At 63.5% G+C, this 10515-nt stretch overlaps 4 protein-coding genes across 4 annotated transcripts in view; 2 read left to right on the top strand and 2 right to left on the bottom strand.

Annotated features, from left to right (window-relative positions):
• The window catches only part of MNEG_6254 (hypothetical protein), a gene marked incomplete at both ends in the record, with an annotated part of 2283 nt that extends 1144 nt beyond the window's left edge, over nt 1–1139 (bottom strand). Inside the window, 3 exons of the mRNA XM_014045271.1 lie at nt 168–339; nt 544–714; nt 1073–1139. Of these exons, the coding sequence (XP_013900725.1) occupies nt 168–339; nt 544–714; nt 1073–1139 (410 nt within the window). The remainder of the gene's footprint in view (nt 1–167; nt 340–543; nt 715–1072) is intronic.
• A 391-nt stretch (nt 1140–1530) lies between these two features.
• Nucleotides 1531–4949, top strand: MNEG_6255 (hypothetical protein; the record flags this gene model as incomplete). Its single annotated transcript, XM_014045272.1, has 7 exons — nt 1531–1875; nt 2588–2644; nt 2851–2916; nt 3126–3233; nt 3418–3618; nt 4207–4293; nt 4611–4949. The coding sequence occupies 7 exons, from the start codon at nt 1531–1533 to the stop codon at nt 4947–4949; spliced, it is 1203 nt and encodes a 400-aa protein (XP_013900726.1).
• A 1300-nt stretch (nt 4950–6249) lies between these two features.
• On the top strand, nt 6250–8616 carry MNEG_6256 (hypothetical protein; the record flags this gene model as incomplete). Its single annotated transcript, XM_014045273.1, has 7 exons — nt 6250–6537; nt 6733–6905; nt 7188–7266; nt 7470–7535; nt 7682–7789; nt 8006–8203; nt 8428–8616. 7 exons carry the CDS (start codon nt 6250–6252, stop codon nt 8614–8616), a joined length of 1101 nt encoding a protein of 366 aa, XP_013900727.1.
• Nucleotides 8617–9734: 1118 nt separating this feature from the next.
• MNEG_6257 (hypothetical protein) lies at nt 9735–10505 on the bottom strand (the record flags this gene model as incomplete). Its single annotated transcript, XM_014045274.1, has 1 exon — nt 9735–10505. A coding segment is annotated over one exon (771 nt), but the record flags the coding sequence as incomplete, so codon positions are not given.
• Nucleotides 10506–10515: the final 10 nt, after the last annotated feature.

Raw genomic sequence — 10515 nt, forward strand, 5'->3', positions numbered from 1 at the left:
GGGGGGGGGGGGGGGGGGTCGGCTGGGAGTTAGGGAGGTGGCAAACCACAGGATATTGTTGATGGTGCGATTGAACTGCCTTGCTGGTGCCAAAACGCCGCGCGTGGCGGCGTCTGCAGGCTGCCGCTGCTGCTGCAAATCCAAGCACGACGCCGCACAGCGCTCACTTTGGGTGGGCCTTGAGCAGGGGCAGGATGGCGCTGCCGCAGCCCGCCCCCAGCTCCAAGATGTGCGTCAGGCCCAAGGCCTGCCCGCCTCCAACACCGCCGCCGCCACTGCCGGCTTGGCTGCCGCCGCCGCCTGCTTGGCTGCCGGCACCGCCAGGCCCCTGGCCCTCGGCTGCCGGCGCCGCGAGGCAGGGGAAAGCGAGAGACAGGTACCTTCGCTCTCGAAAGAACTTTGCGGTGGGGTGGGCCTGGAAAAACACCTCCCACTCATTGTCCTCGGCCGCCGCGCCTTCGACCCCTCCGACCTCGCCACTGTGTGTAGCCGCCTCCAGCCGCGCCCCAGAGGCTGCAGGGCCGGCCCCTGCCAGTCCCGCACCATTAACCAGGGTGCGCCCGCCGCCCCTCCCCAGCGCCTCGGCGGCAGCGGCCTCGCCGGCCTCTGCAGCCGCCCGCTGGCGCAGCCGCTCCTGCTGCTTGCGCTGCTGCTTTAGATCTGCGTTCCTCAGCCGCCGTCGTGCGCGTGCGCTCAGGCGGGCGCTTTCGTCGCCTGCAGAGGGCCAGGCGTCGTCAGGGCCGTCCCTGCCGCTGGTGGACGCCTCGGCGCCGCTGCTGGTGCGGGCAGAGTCTTCCAGCCCCTGCTGAGTTTGCTGCTGCTCCTGCTGCTGCTGCTGCTGCTGACCGCTGTTGTCCTCCGCTGCCTTGCCGCCCCTGCTGGATTGCAAGGCCCGCGCAGCTGCCAGCTGGGCCTCCAGGATGGGCCTGCACTCCTGCACGTGTTCCTCCCACTCAAAATCATTGCTGCAGTATGGTTGTCCATGGTTTGCACAAGCAAGCACCAAAGTCAGGATGTGCTGGCCTCGCACCAATTGACCTGGCTCGCTCTAGCTGCCATGCACGCAGCTGACCTGGGATGCAGAGGTGCAGCACAAAAAGGCAGCGGAGCGCGCGGTGGCCGTAGTCGTGGCACGGCATGGTGCTCCGCGCACTCACCTGTGGTACTCAGATGCAGGATTCATTTGCTGGCCAATGTACCCGCTCCGCTTGGATCTCTGTTGAACAGGGGCAGCCATTGCCCTCACTCGGGTCATCCGCAGTGACAGGATGGATTGTCGTGCCATCAGGGATGTGATCTAAAAAGTATATACCAAAGCAAAGCTGACTGTGGATAAATAATTGGCACGAGCAGTAGCCGGACGAGCGCGATCTGGACGATCGCCAGCCCCTCACAACGTATGACAATGTAGCCTGCACAGAACGCATGAAGCGCGGCACATTCAACAGCAACATTGATGGGCCGCCTGTGGGGCTTCAGCCGCAACAGCCCGCACGCAGGCGAGCCACCCGCGCGCCCTCGCGGGCGACGATGGCTACTCGACTCTGCGCGCTCGCCCTCGCTGCCGCCACGATAGCTACCCTCACCTGGGCCACGGTCGCCCTCGAGAGCCTGCATCAGCAACTGCACGGGCAGGGCCCACCGCTGCTACGCTACTCGGTGCGGCCGGTGGGGCGCGTGAACTCGTCCTATGGCGTCGCCCAGGGCTACTGGCATTTGGAGGTCAACCACTCCTTTCCCGAGCCCGGCCTTGTTGCCAAGGCGCGCCTGCGCAAGGGCATAGGAGGCGCCGGCAACCGCAGCTGCTGGGAGGTGGCGCAGGGGCATGCAGAGCCGTACACGGATTTCTACGCTCCAAGGGGCTCACCAGTGCAGGTGCGGTTGCTACGCTTTACTCATGGGCTTGGTCGGCAGTGAGACGAGCATGCATGAGGCATGCGTCCAAGCATGCAGCATGCTTGGATGCATGCAACATGCTGCATGCGCTGGGCAAGGCGTCAAACACCCGCATTGGGCCCGGACTGCTGTGGACAGCGGACGGCAGAGGCCATGCCGCCTGCTCTCCCTGCCCCTCCCGGCTCGCAGCCCTGGCCTGGCGGCACCCCGCGGACTGCCTGGCGCTGGCGAGGCCGAATCCAACGGGCACTTTTTGACTCAGTCCCCTTCATCCTGCGCGACCGCCACGGGTGCCACCACTGCACGTTCGTGCTGCGCTATAAAGTGTTGGGGGGGAGGCTCTTCACCGACAGCAGCCGCAGGTGCCGGGGTCAGGGGCAGAGCGGGGCACAAAGCGGACAGCTGGCGCCCTAGCTTGTCCCTGCATGCTTGGCGCCTTGATCGCGTTGAGCTTCCTCTTCTCTGCCACCACTGCATCACCCATCGTGCCATTAAGCAACCACGTCTGTCCCTGCAGCGGACTTGCTGCCCTCATGCACAAATACATAAACCACCCACACATAATCATGCTTGCAGAAGCACACCATCCTGGGCACACAACGACAGACCCACACACACACATGCACAAAAACACGCACAAACACCCCAAAAGCGCACACATGATGCCAGGCATCGTGACCTCTCTGGCCAGGAGGAGGAGGCGGAGATGATAGAGGAGATGATGCTGGCGGCACTGCACCTCTTCAAGGTGTTGGGGCCGCTCCCCCCAAATCCCTTGTGCCCACGGCGCATCGACATGCGCTGCATGTGGGCAACCATCTGACTTGTGCATGTATCTTCCGCGGCGCCATGCGCTTCCAACCGTCGATGGCTGAGATTGGCTGAGATCCCCTGCACCCCCCGGCACGAGGGAAGAAGCTCGCCTGGACCGCCCCGCCACCCTCATTGGGCCAGGTGCCAGACGCAGACGTGCTGGTGCACCTGGGTGACGGCGCCCCCGAGGGCCTGCCCCTGCTGCAGGTGCGCGCGAGCAGCCTGCATGTCATATGCCTTCTGCTAGCACAGCTGCAGTCACAGCGCATGGTGGCGTGATGCGGGCGACACAGGGGCCCGCATGCGCCGCAACGAGCGCAGCAGCTGGACACGTGACCTGCCGTGCAGCGTGCTGCGTGACCCGAATGCACCAAAAGGCTCCTGCCTGCGCATGCGCGTGCCGCGCCGCCGCGCAGGCCAACATCGACCGCGGGGTCGAGGACGCCGGGTTTGCAATCCCCAAGCGCATGTGGGCAGACGCCCTGGGGCCGGAGCAGCTGAACGTGCTGCACGAGTGCCTTGAGGTGAAACACCCGATGCGCGTCGGCATGCACATCGTGTAGGTGCATGCCACTGATGCATGAGCGGACCATATGCAGCTGGTCTCACTGATTTCTTTCTTACCCCTGTGAGGTCGCTACTTCCGCTGCGCGTTGCTGCAAGCACAAGCCCTTGACCACATCCACCCTTGACCCCACCACCTCACAGGTCCGCTACCCGCGCGCCACGGCCGCCCGTGCCCCGCGCGCCGCATGGCGCGGCACCAACACCGACCGCCGCATCGACCCTATGGACGAGTCCAACGCGCTGGACGCGCTCCGCAGCCGCCTGCACCTCATGGGACGGTGGTACCCTGACATATTCGATGCCCACTACACAGATTTTGGGCAGCGGGCGTTTGACACGCAGGTGTGGAGCAACGGGCAGGCGGCGGCACTTGATGTACGGGGGTTGTGATGGGTGGGGGCGGGGACACGAGCCCCACCCCAAACCTGTCCTTTGAAACATCGCTGTCCGCGGTGGTGCTTCGGGAGGGCTTCTCCAGGCTTCAACTGCCTGTGGTGTGTGTGCTCACGGCCTTTGAAGCAAGCCACTGCTGCCGCCGATGACCTCAAGCGGTCTGTCGCCGGCGCCGCAGTGTGTGGATGCGATAATGCCGGCGGGGCCGCGTCTGGTACTGGAGGATTTCAATAACTTTGCCCTGATTGTTGACGTCGACGGCAACGGCTGGAGTGACAGGATGCGGCTGCTCGCGCACTTCAACACGCCCGTCCTGAAGCAGGCAGGTGCCGCTTTGGGATGTTTGACCGCCGTGCTGAGGTGTCGTGGTCTATGTGCCGCACGCATAAAACCCCACCGCATTCAGGATACCCTGCCTGCCCTCCTTCCCAGCAACCTGCGGGGCAGTCATAGAAGCACAGTGTACCCTCCACCCGTGCCAAGCTGCCGAACCCTGAATGTTTTAGTAACCGTACACCTCCCCCTCCTCGCCGCTAGGCCTCCAACCTGACAGGCTTTTACGAGCACCTGCTGGCCCCCGGCCACACCGTGGAGCACTTCTCCAACTCCCTCCACGACCTGCCGGTCAGGGCGGAGGCGCTGCTGCAGGAGTGGGAGAAGGACCCCGCGCGGTTGTGGCGCACAGCAGGCGCGTTGGCGCGGCAGCGGGGGCGATTACGACCACGGACGGGCCCGTGGATGCAATGGCAGTTGTGGCGACGCGGCTGCTGCACTCACGAGCCAGCAAACCTTATTGTGTTCCAAAGGCTTCAAGTTCACCCTCTTTCTGGAACCTCTTGATGCAAGTCAAGCTAGTATTATCTGGTTGCGTGAGGATGCAGCTGATTTTGATACGGCCTCACTGCCCACCGCCTTGCGTGCAACCACTCTGCCCTGCAGAGCAGCACCAGGGCGTGGCGGCGCTCGCCCTGAACCAAGTCGCCCTGCCGGAGGCCATGGCGGCCGCCATAACGAAGGCCGCGGAGCTCAGCGACTGGCAGGTGGAGATGCAGCCGGGTTACGAGGAGGTGCCCTTCTCGCGCTGCTGCACCAGGTCAAGGGGGCTGCCAGCAGGCTTTGTGGAAGCGCTGCGGGCGACGCAGCCAGGCCGGGGTGGTGGCGGCGGCGGTGCCGTCGGTGGTGGAGGGGGTGCGGGTGTTGGCAGTGGCGGCGGTGGCAGCGGCATTGTCGGCGGCGACGTTGGTGTTGGTGATGACGGGGTCGCTGTCGCAGCTGCTTGAGCGCTGGGCTGCTCACTCCACCATGGTTGTGAAGTCTTACAGCAACCCTAGTCCTGCCTGGCTGTTGAGTACAGGTTCTCATGCCAAGCTGAAAGCACGAAATTTGTTTTGGGTGTACGTGTGCATCTTTCTGAACCTGGACTGCTTGTAATACCAGTCATCCACTTTTCCATGCACTACGCAAGCACTCCTCATCCTTCATCCCCTTTCACTCGGCAAGTTCTACGTGTATGCAATCATAAGTTGAACAAGGTACACCCTAGTTCATGCAGGCAGCTGGAGGCATCAGCAACACACGTGGTTTTTATCTGGATTTAGGGTGGTGCATGTGCGGCACGGCAAGTAGTAGGGTGAATGTTGCCGGCTAATGAAACACAAGGGGCCAGGGCTGACAAAGCATTTGAAGGCTGCAGCAAAGGGGAGGGAGAAGCAGCAATGACAGCAAGCATGTGGCAGTGCGCAAAGCACAGAGAGTTGGCAGGGGCAAGAGGGATGGCGTGTGTATGTAGGTGGAGTAGGTGCGAGTGTGCGTGGGTGTGTGTCCGCGCGCGTATGTGTACTGAGGGCAAGTGTACCGCTGACTGCGTGTCCCCCAATCCTGGAGTGATGTGCTTGGTTCTGGTCTGATGGTTCAGGCAGTCAGGACAACAGTTCATGTGCAAGTGGATGACCGTGTCAGGCGGGGCGCACATCTGGCGGACGTCCTGGCTGCACGACGGCAAGCACGCTTGAAAAATGGCAGGCAGGCTCCTGGACCTTTGAATTGTAATGGAGACTCACATACTTTATTTGCCGAGTTTTCAGAACCTTCACGTCTCCTCACTTCCATAATGACTACGCACGGCAGTGAGCAGAGTTAGTCACCCAGCACGTAGCAGCAACCAGCCATCGGCGCAGCTGACCTCCTACCAAGTTTGCATGTTGAAGCGAACCTAGTGGCGCACGCTGAATCCTACGATGTTACAAATTACCGTGTGATTTAAAACACAACACGTCCCTCTACGGCATTCGCCCTGGACGTGCATGCCGAACAGTAGTTTCAGAGGCTGGCATACGGTAGTTGTATTAATATGCAAATTTACTGAATAGTTCTACGAGATAGATTTACGCGCGGCGTTCAAGTAGCTTGGTGGCCAGCCCCTTGCAGCGCACATGGCATAGCAGTGAAGGCTGGCAGTGACGTTGATTGTAGCGCAGCGCAGTCTGCGCCATCGCCTGCCAAAGGCCTTTGGCTGTTCAGCATTGAAAGTAGCTCTCAATTGCATGAATGGCGTCCCGTCTGTGTTCGCTCGTCCTCGCCATGGCCACGATAGCTGCCCTTGCGTCGGCCGCGCTCGCGAGTGACAAGTCCCCGCTGATGCGCCTGCACCCTGTGCGGACGATGGGGCGCGTCAACTCTTCCTACAACGTCGCTCAGGACTACTGGCATATTGAGACCAACCACACCTTCCCCGAGGTCACCGACCACCGCAAGGGGCAACTGAAAAGGGGCGATGGTGGCGCCGGCGACCGCAGCTGCTGGGTGGTGGCGCAGGACCATGTCGAGCCCTACAGTGATTTCTTCGCCCCCAGGGGCACGCCGGCGCAGGTGCGGTTGCCACGTCCTCCGCAAACGCCTGGTCGGCGGTGAGAAGCGCATGCACTCGCCACTCGCTCAGGCGTGGTGGGATGCATGTGGCACTCTGCACCTGCCGGGCGACTCGGTCCCTAGACTTCCAAGGCATCTTGGCTAGCGGGCAGGAGAAGGCATGCCCGCTACCATTCCCGCCACCTCCACTCGCAGCCGTACCCCGGCGGCGCCCCGCGTTTTGCCTGGCGCTGGCACGGCCGCATCAGCCTCCAGCTCTTCAACTCTGTGCCCTTCGTCCTGCGTAATCGCTTCGGCTGCAACCACTGCACACTCGTGCTGCGCTACAAAGTGTTTGGCGGCCGGCTCTACACGGACACCAACCGCAGGTGCTTGGGACAGAGGCCAAGCGTGCCACGCCCAGGGCGGACGACCGACCCACCCTTTCCTTGTCCAGCTTGCGGCCACTTGCTGGGTGCCTTCAACCACTTGATTTGGTCCCTTTGCTGCTCCGCAGCCGCAGGATCATTCGGCAACAGCCTGGCATCTCAAGTTGCATTGGTTTGGTCCCCCCACACATTGACAACAACACGTACGCGCCCTCTCACACGTGACCCACCCACACACCACAACGTATATGTACGTGCACATCATCACAAATACGATACCAGGCATCGTGACCTCTCTGGCCAAGAGAAGGAGGCTGAGCAGATAGAGGAGATGATGCTGGCAGCACTGCACCTCTTCAAGGTGTGGGCGCCGCTCGCGCCGCTCCCCTGCTGCCACACACGGAACGTTAGCATTCCCTGCACCCCTGGCTGGCAACAGCCTGGCTAATGTATGCAGTGGCTTGTCTGCAGACCCTTGCTCTTGAAGCAGAATCTGGATGTCGCAACCCACGGCAGCCGCGTGCGAGATGCCCCGCCAACCCTGACTGGCACCCCCGGGCCCAGGTGCCAAATGCGGACGTGCTGGTGCACCTGGGAGATGGCGCCCCCGAGGGCCTGCCCCTGCTGCAGGTGCGAAGCACCCGCCACGCGCGCTGCCCTTTTGAAACACTGCCGCGTCTTGCAATGCGAGGCAGGCTGCTGCACCCTGCATACCGTAGTACGTGTGGCTCATGCGCAAACAAGCGGCTGCTCCCGTGCGCCGTGCCGCCGCGCAGGCCAACATTGACCGCAGGTTTGAGAACGCCGGGTTTGCCATCCCCAAGCGCATGTGGGAGGACGCCCTTGGGCCGGAGCAGACGAGCGTGCTGCACGAGTGCCTCGAGGTGGGTTGGACGGCGTAACGCGTCCTGCTTGTCGTTGTCTGCGATCCACATGCGGCTTGCCTTACATCGAATGCACTTAGTGGCTTCCCACCTCTCCACACGTGCAGCACACCGTTCACCCTCTCCTCTCCCCTGGACGGTGCCAAGAGCGCTGGCCCTCTCTGCAAACACTACTTGTCGACCTAGTTCGCTCGCTGCACCACCACCACAACGCAGACCCGCTACCCTCGCTCGGACAAGCGCGCTGCGCGTGTTGCGTGGCGCGGCACCAACACCGACGTCCACATCGACCCTACAGTCGAGTCCAACGCGCTGGATGTGGTTCGCGGCCGCCTGCACCTCATGGGGCGGTGGTACCCCGAAATCTTTGACACCCACATAGTAGGATGGGTGCAGTCAAAGTTCACAACGCAGGTGAGAGGGAGGGAGGGAGGCGGTAGCAAGTTTGAAGACAGGGTTTTAAGGCGGCAGCCATTCAGCTGTTTCGCCCTTGTTCAGTGTAGCAGCGACTTGCAGGCCGGCCTTTCAAAGGCACTCAGCAGGACTTGCAGGCTACGACTGCCTGCTGTGCATATTATTGAACGTGACACACTCTGCTGTCATTGCTGACCTCGGGCGCTGCGTCTCCTGTGCCCCAGTGCGTGGCTCAAGTCCTGCCGACGGGATCGCGCGTGCAGCTGGAGGATTTCAATAACTTTGCACTGATTGTTGACGTCGACGGCAACGGCTGGAGCGACAGGATGCGGCTCCTCGCGCACTACAACACGCCCGTCCTGAAGCAGGCGAGCGCCGTCCCCGAGCAGGGTGACGAGGGCCGTCGGAGTTGAGAGTTGCCCAGGATTATGACCAGAGCAGGGTACTTTCCAGCAGCCGCCCTGCAATGCACCCAGGGTCGCCCTAGCCCGTCAGTTTGCTGCAGGCGCGGCCTGCCGATTGCCGGCTCACCCACCTGCCATAAACCTCCCCTCCCCCCTCGCGGCTAGGCCTCCAACCTGACAGGCTTTCACGAGCACCTGCTGGCCCCCGGCCACACAGTGGAGCACTTCTCCAACTCCCTCCACGACCTGCCTGTCAGGGCGGAGGCGCTGCTGCAGGAATGGAAGAAGGACCCCACGCGGCTGTGGCGCACGGCAGGCGCGCCGGCGCGGCAGCGGGGGCGGTCCCGCGCGCTGACGGGCCCATGGATGCAAAGCCAGTTGCGGGGGCATGGCTGCTTTTTATCTATCCCAACTTGTTTTGATCTCATTATTTTGAAACCCAGACCAACAAAGCCAAACCAATAACGCACTATTGCTTGCACCTGCCGCCATCTGCACCAACACCGCCCTGCAGAGCAGCACCAGGGCGTGGCGGCGCAATCGCTCAACCAAGTCGCCCTGCCGGAGGCCATGGCGGCCGCCATAACCAAGGTCGCGGAGCTCAGCGACTGGCAGGTGGAGATGCAGCCGGGCTACGAGGAGGTGCCCTTCTCGCGCTGCTGCCACAGGTCAAGGGGGCTCCCGGTAGGATTTGTGGAGGCACTGCGGGGGACGTGGCCGGAAGGGCGCGCCGGCGGCGGCGGCGGTGGTGGCGACGGTGGCGGAAAGGCGGGTGCAAAGGCTGACTGAGGAGGGGTGGGCCGCTGCCCGTGCTGCTGGCACACCAAGCGCTTGGTAGCAAGTGCCTCCATCCCATCATAAACCCTCAAAATGATTATTCCTTGCACCAGTCAGTTGTTTCCCGCAAATGCACACTACAAACCAGTCAATTGTTTCTCTCAAATGCACACTACAAACCAGGCAGCACGCATGCTACTGACTCTCTAATGCATATGCACATGCCTCATGTACATTGTTTGATTTCTATGTTACATGGGTGCGTCCAAGCCGGGCCAGGCAGCTTCTGTGTCAGCAGCAACAGCTGCGACAGCCGCATCCCGCATGATTGGGGCAGGCGTGAACCCGTGTCAGTCCAGCCAGGCGCCGTGCTCTTGCGCCAGGTGTGCCAGGGCTGACGCCTCAACCCCAGGGTACACCGCCCTCAGCTCCAGCACGCGCCCCAGCCCCTCCCACAGCCCAGGCGCCGCTGCGACCCCCGCCGCGCCGACCCCGCCGCCGTCGCCGGCCCGCTCCAGGCCCTGCAACGCCGCCGCGACCCGCGCGCCCGCCGCGGCGCCGACCGCGCGCTCCCCAACAGGCCGCAGCAGCGCGTCACCGGCCGCGGGCCCGAGCCGCGCGAGCGCCTCATCCAGCAGCTGCCCGCCATCCTCCGCCGTGGCCGCCTCCGCGAGCGGCAGCAAGCAGCAGCCCTGCGCGTACGCGCTCGGGCCGGGCCCGGCGCCGGCTCCTGCGTCTGTACCCGCTCGGCCGCCGCCGCAGATGCAGGCGGACGCAAAGCTGAAGGCCGCGTCGAGGCGCGGCTCGTCGCGTTTCTCAAGGGCCGCCGCCACGTCATCCCACAGGTCTATGCAGAACGCGGCCAGGCTGGTGTGCCACCCCGCGTCGTACAGCGCGGGGAGCAGCTGCTTGGCGGCTGCCGCCCAGGTGCGGCTGGTGATTTGGGGGAGGCCGTGAGGCGCGGCGGCGGCGGCGCCGCGAGCAGTGCGGCGGGGCTTGCGCCGCGGGAGGGCGGTTTCCTGCCCCTGCCCCTGCCCCTGCCCCTGACCTTGGTCCTGCTGCAGGTGGCCGTCCAGCTGCCGCTCGCCCTGCTGCCAGAGGGGCGCCGCGGGCTCCAGCCCCTCCCAAGGC

The sequence above is a fragment of the Monoraphidium neglectum genome (genome assembly GCF_000611645.1).
Source record: "Monoraphidium neglectum strain SAG 48.87 unplaced genomic scaffold scaffold01000, whole genome shotgun sequence".
NCBI classification, from domain to species: Eukaryota; Viridiplantae; Chlorophyta; class Chlorophyceae; order Sphaeropleales; family Selenastraceae; genus Monoraphidium; species Monoraphidium neglectum.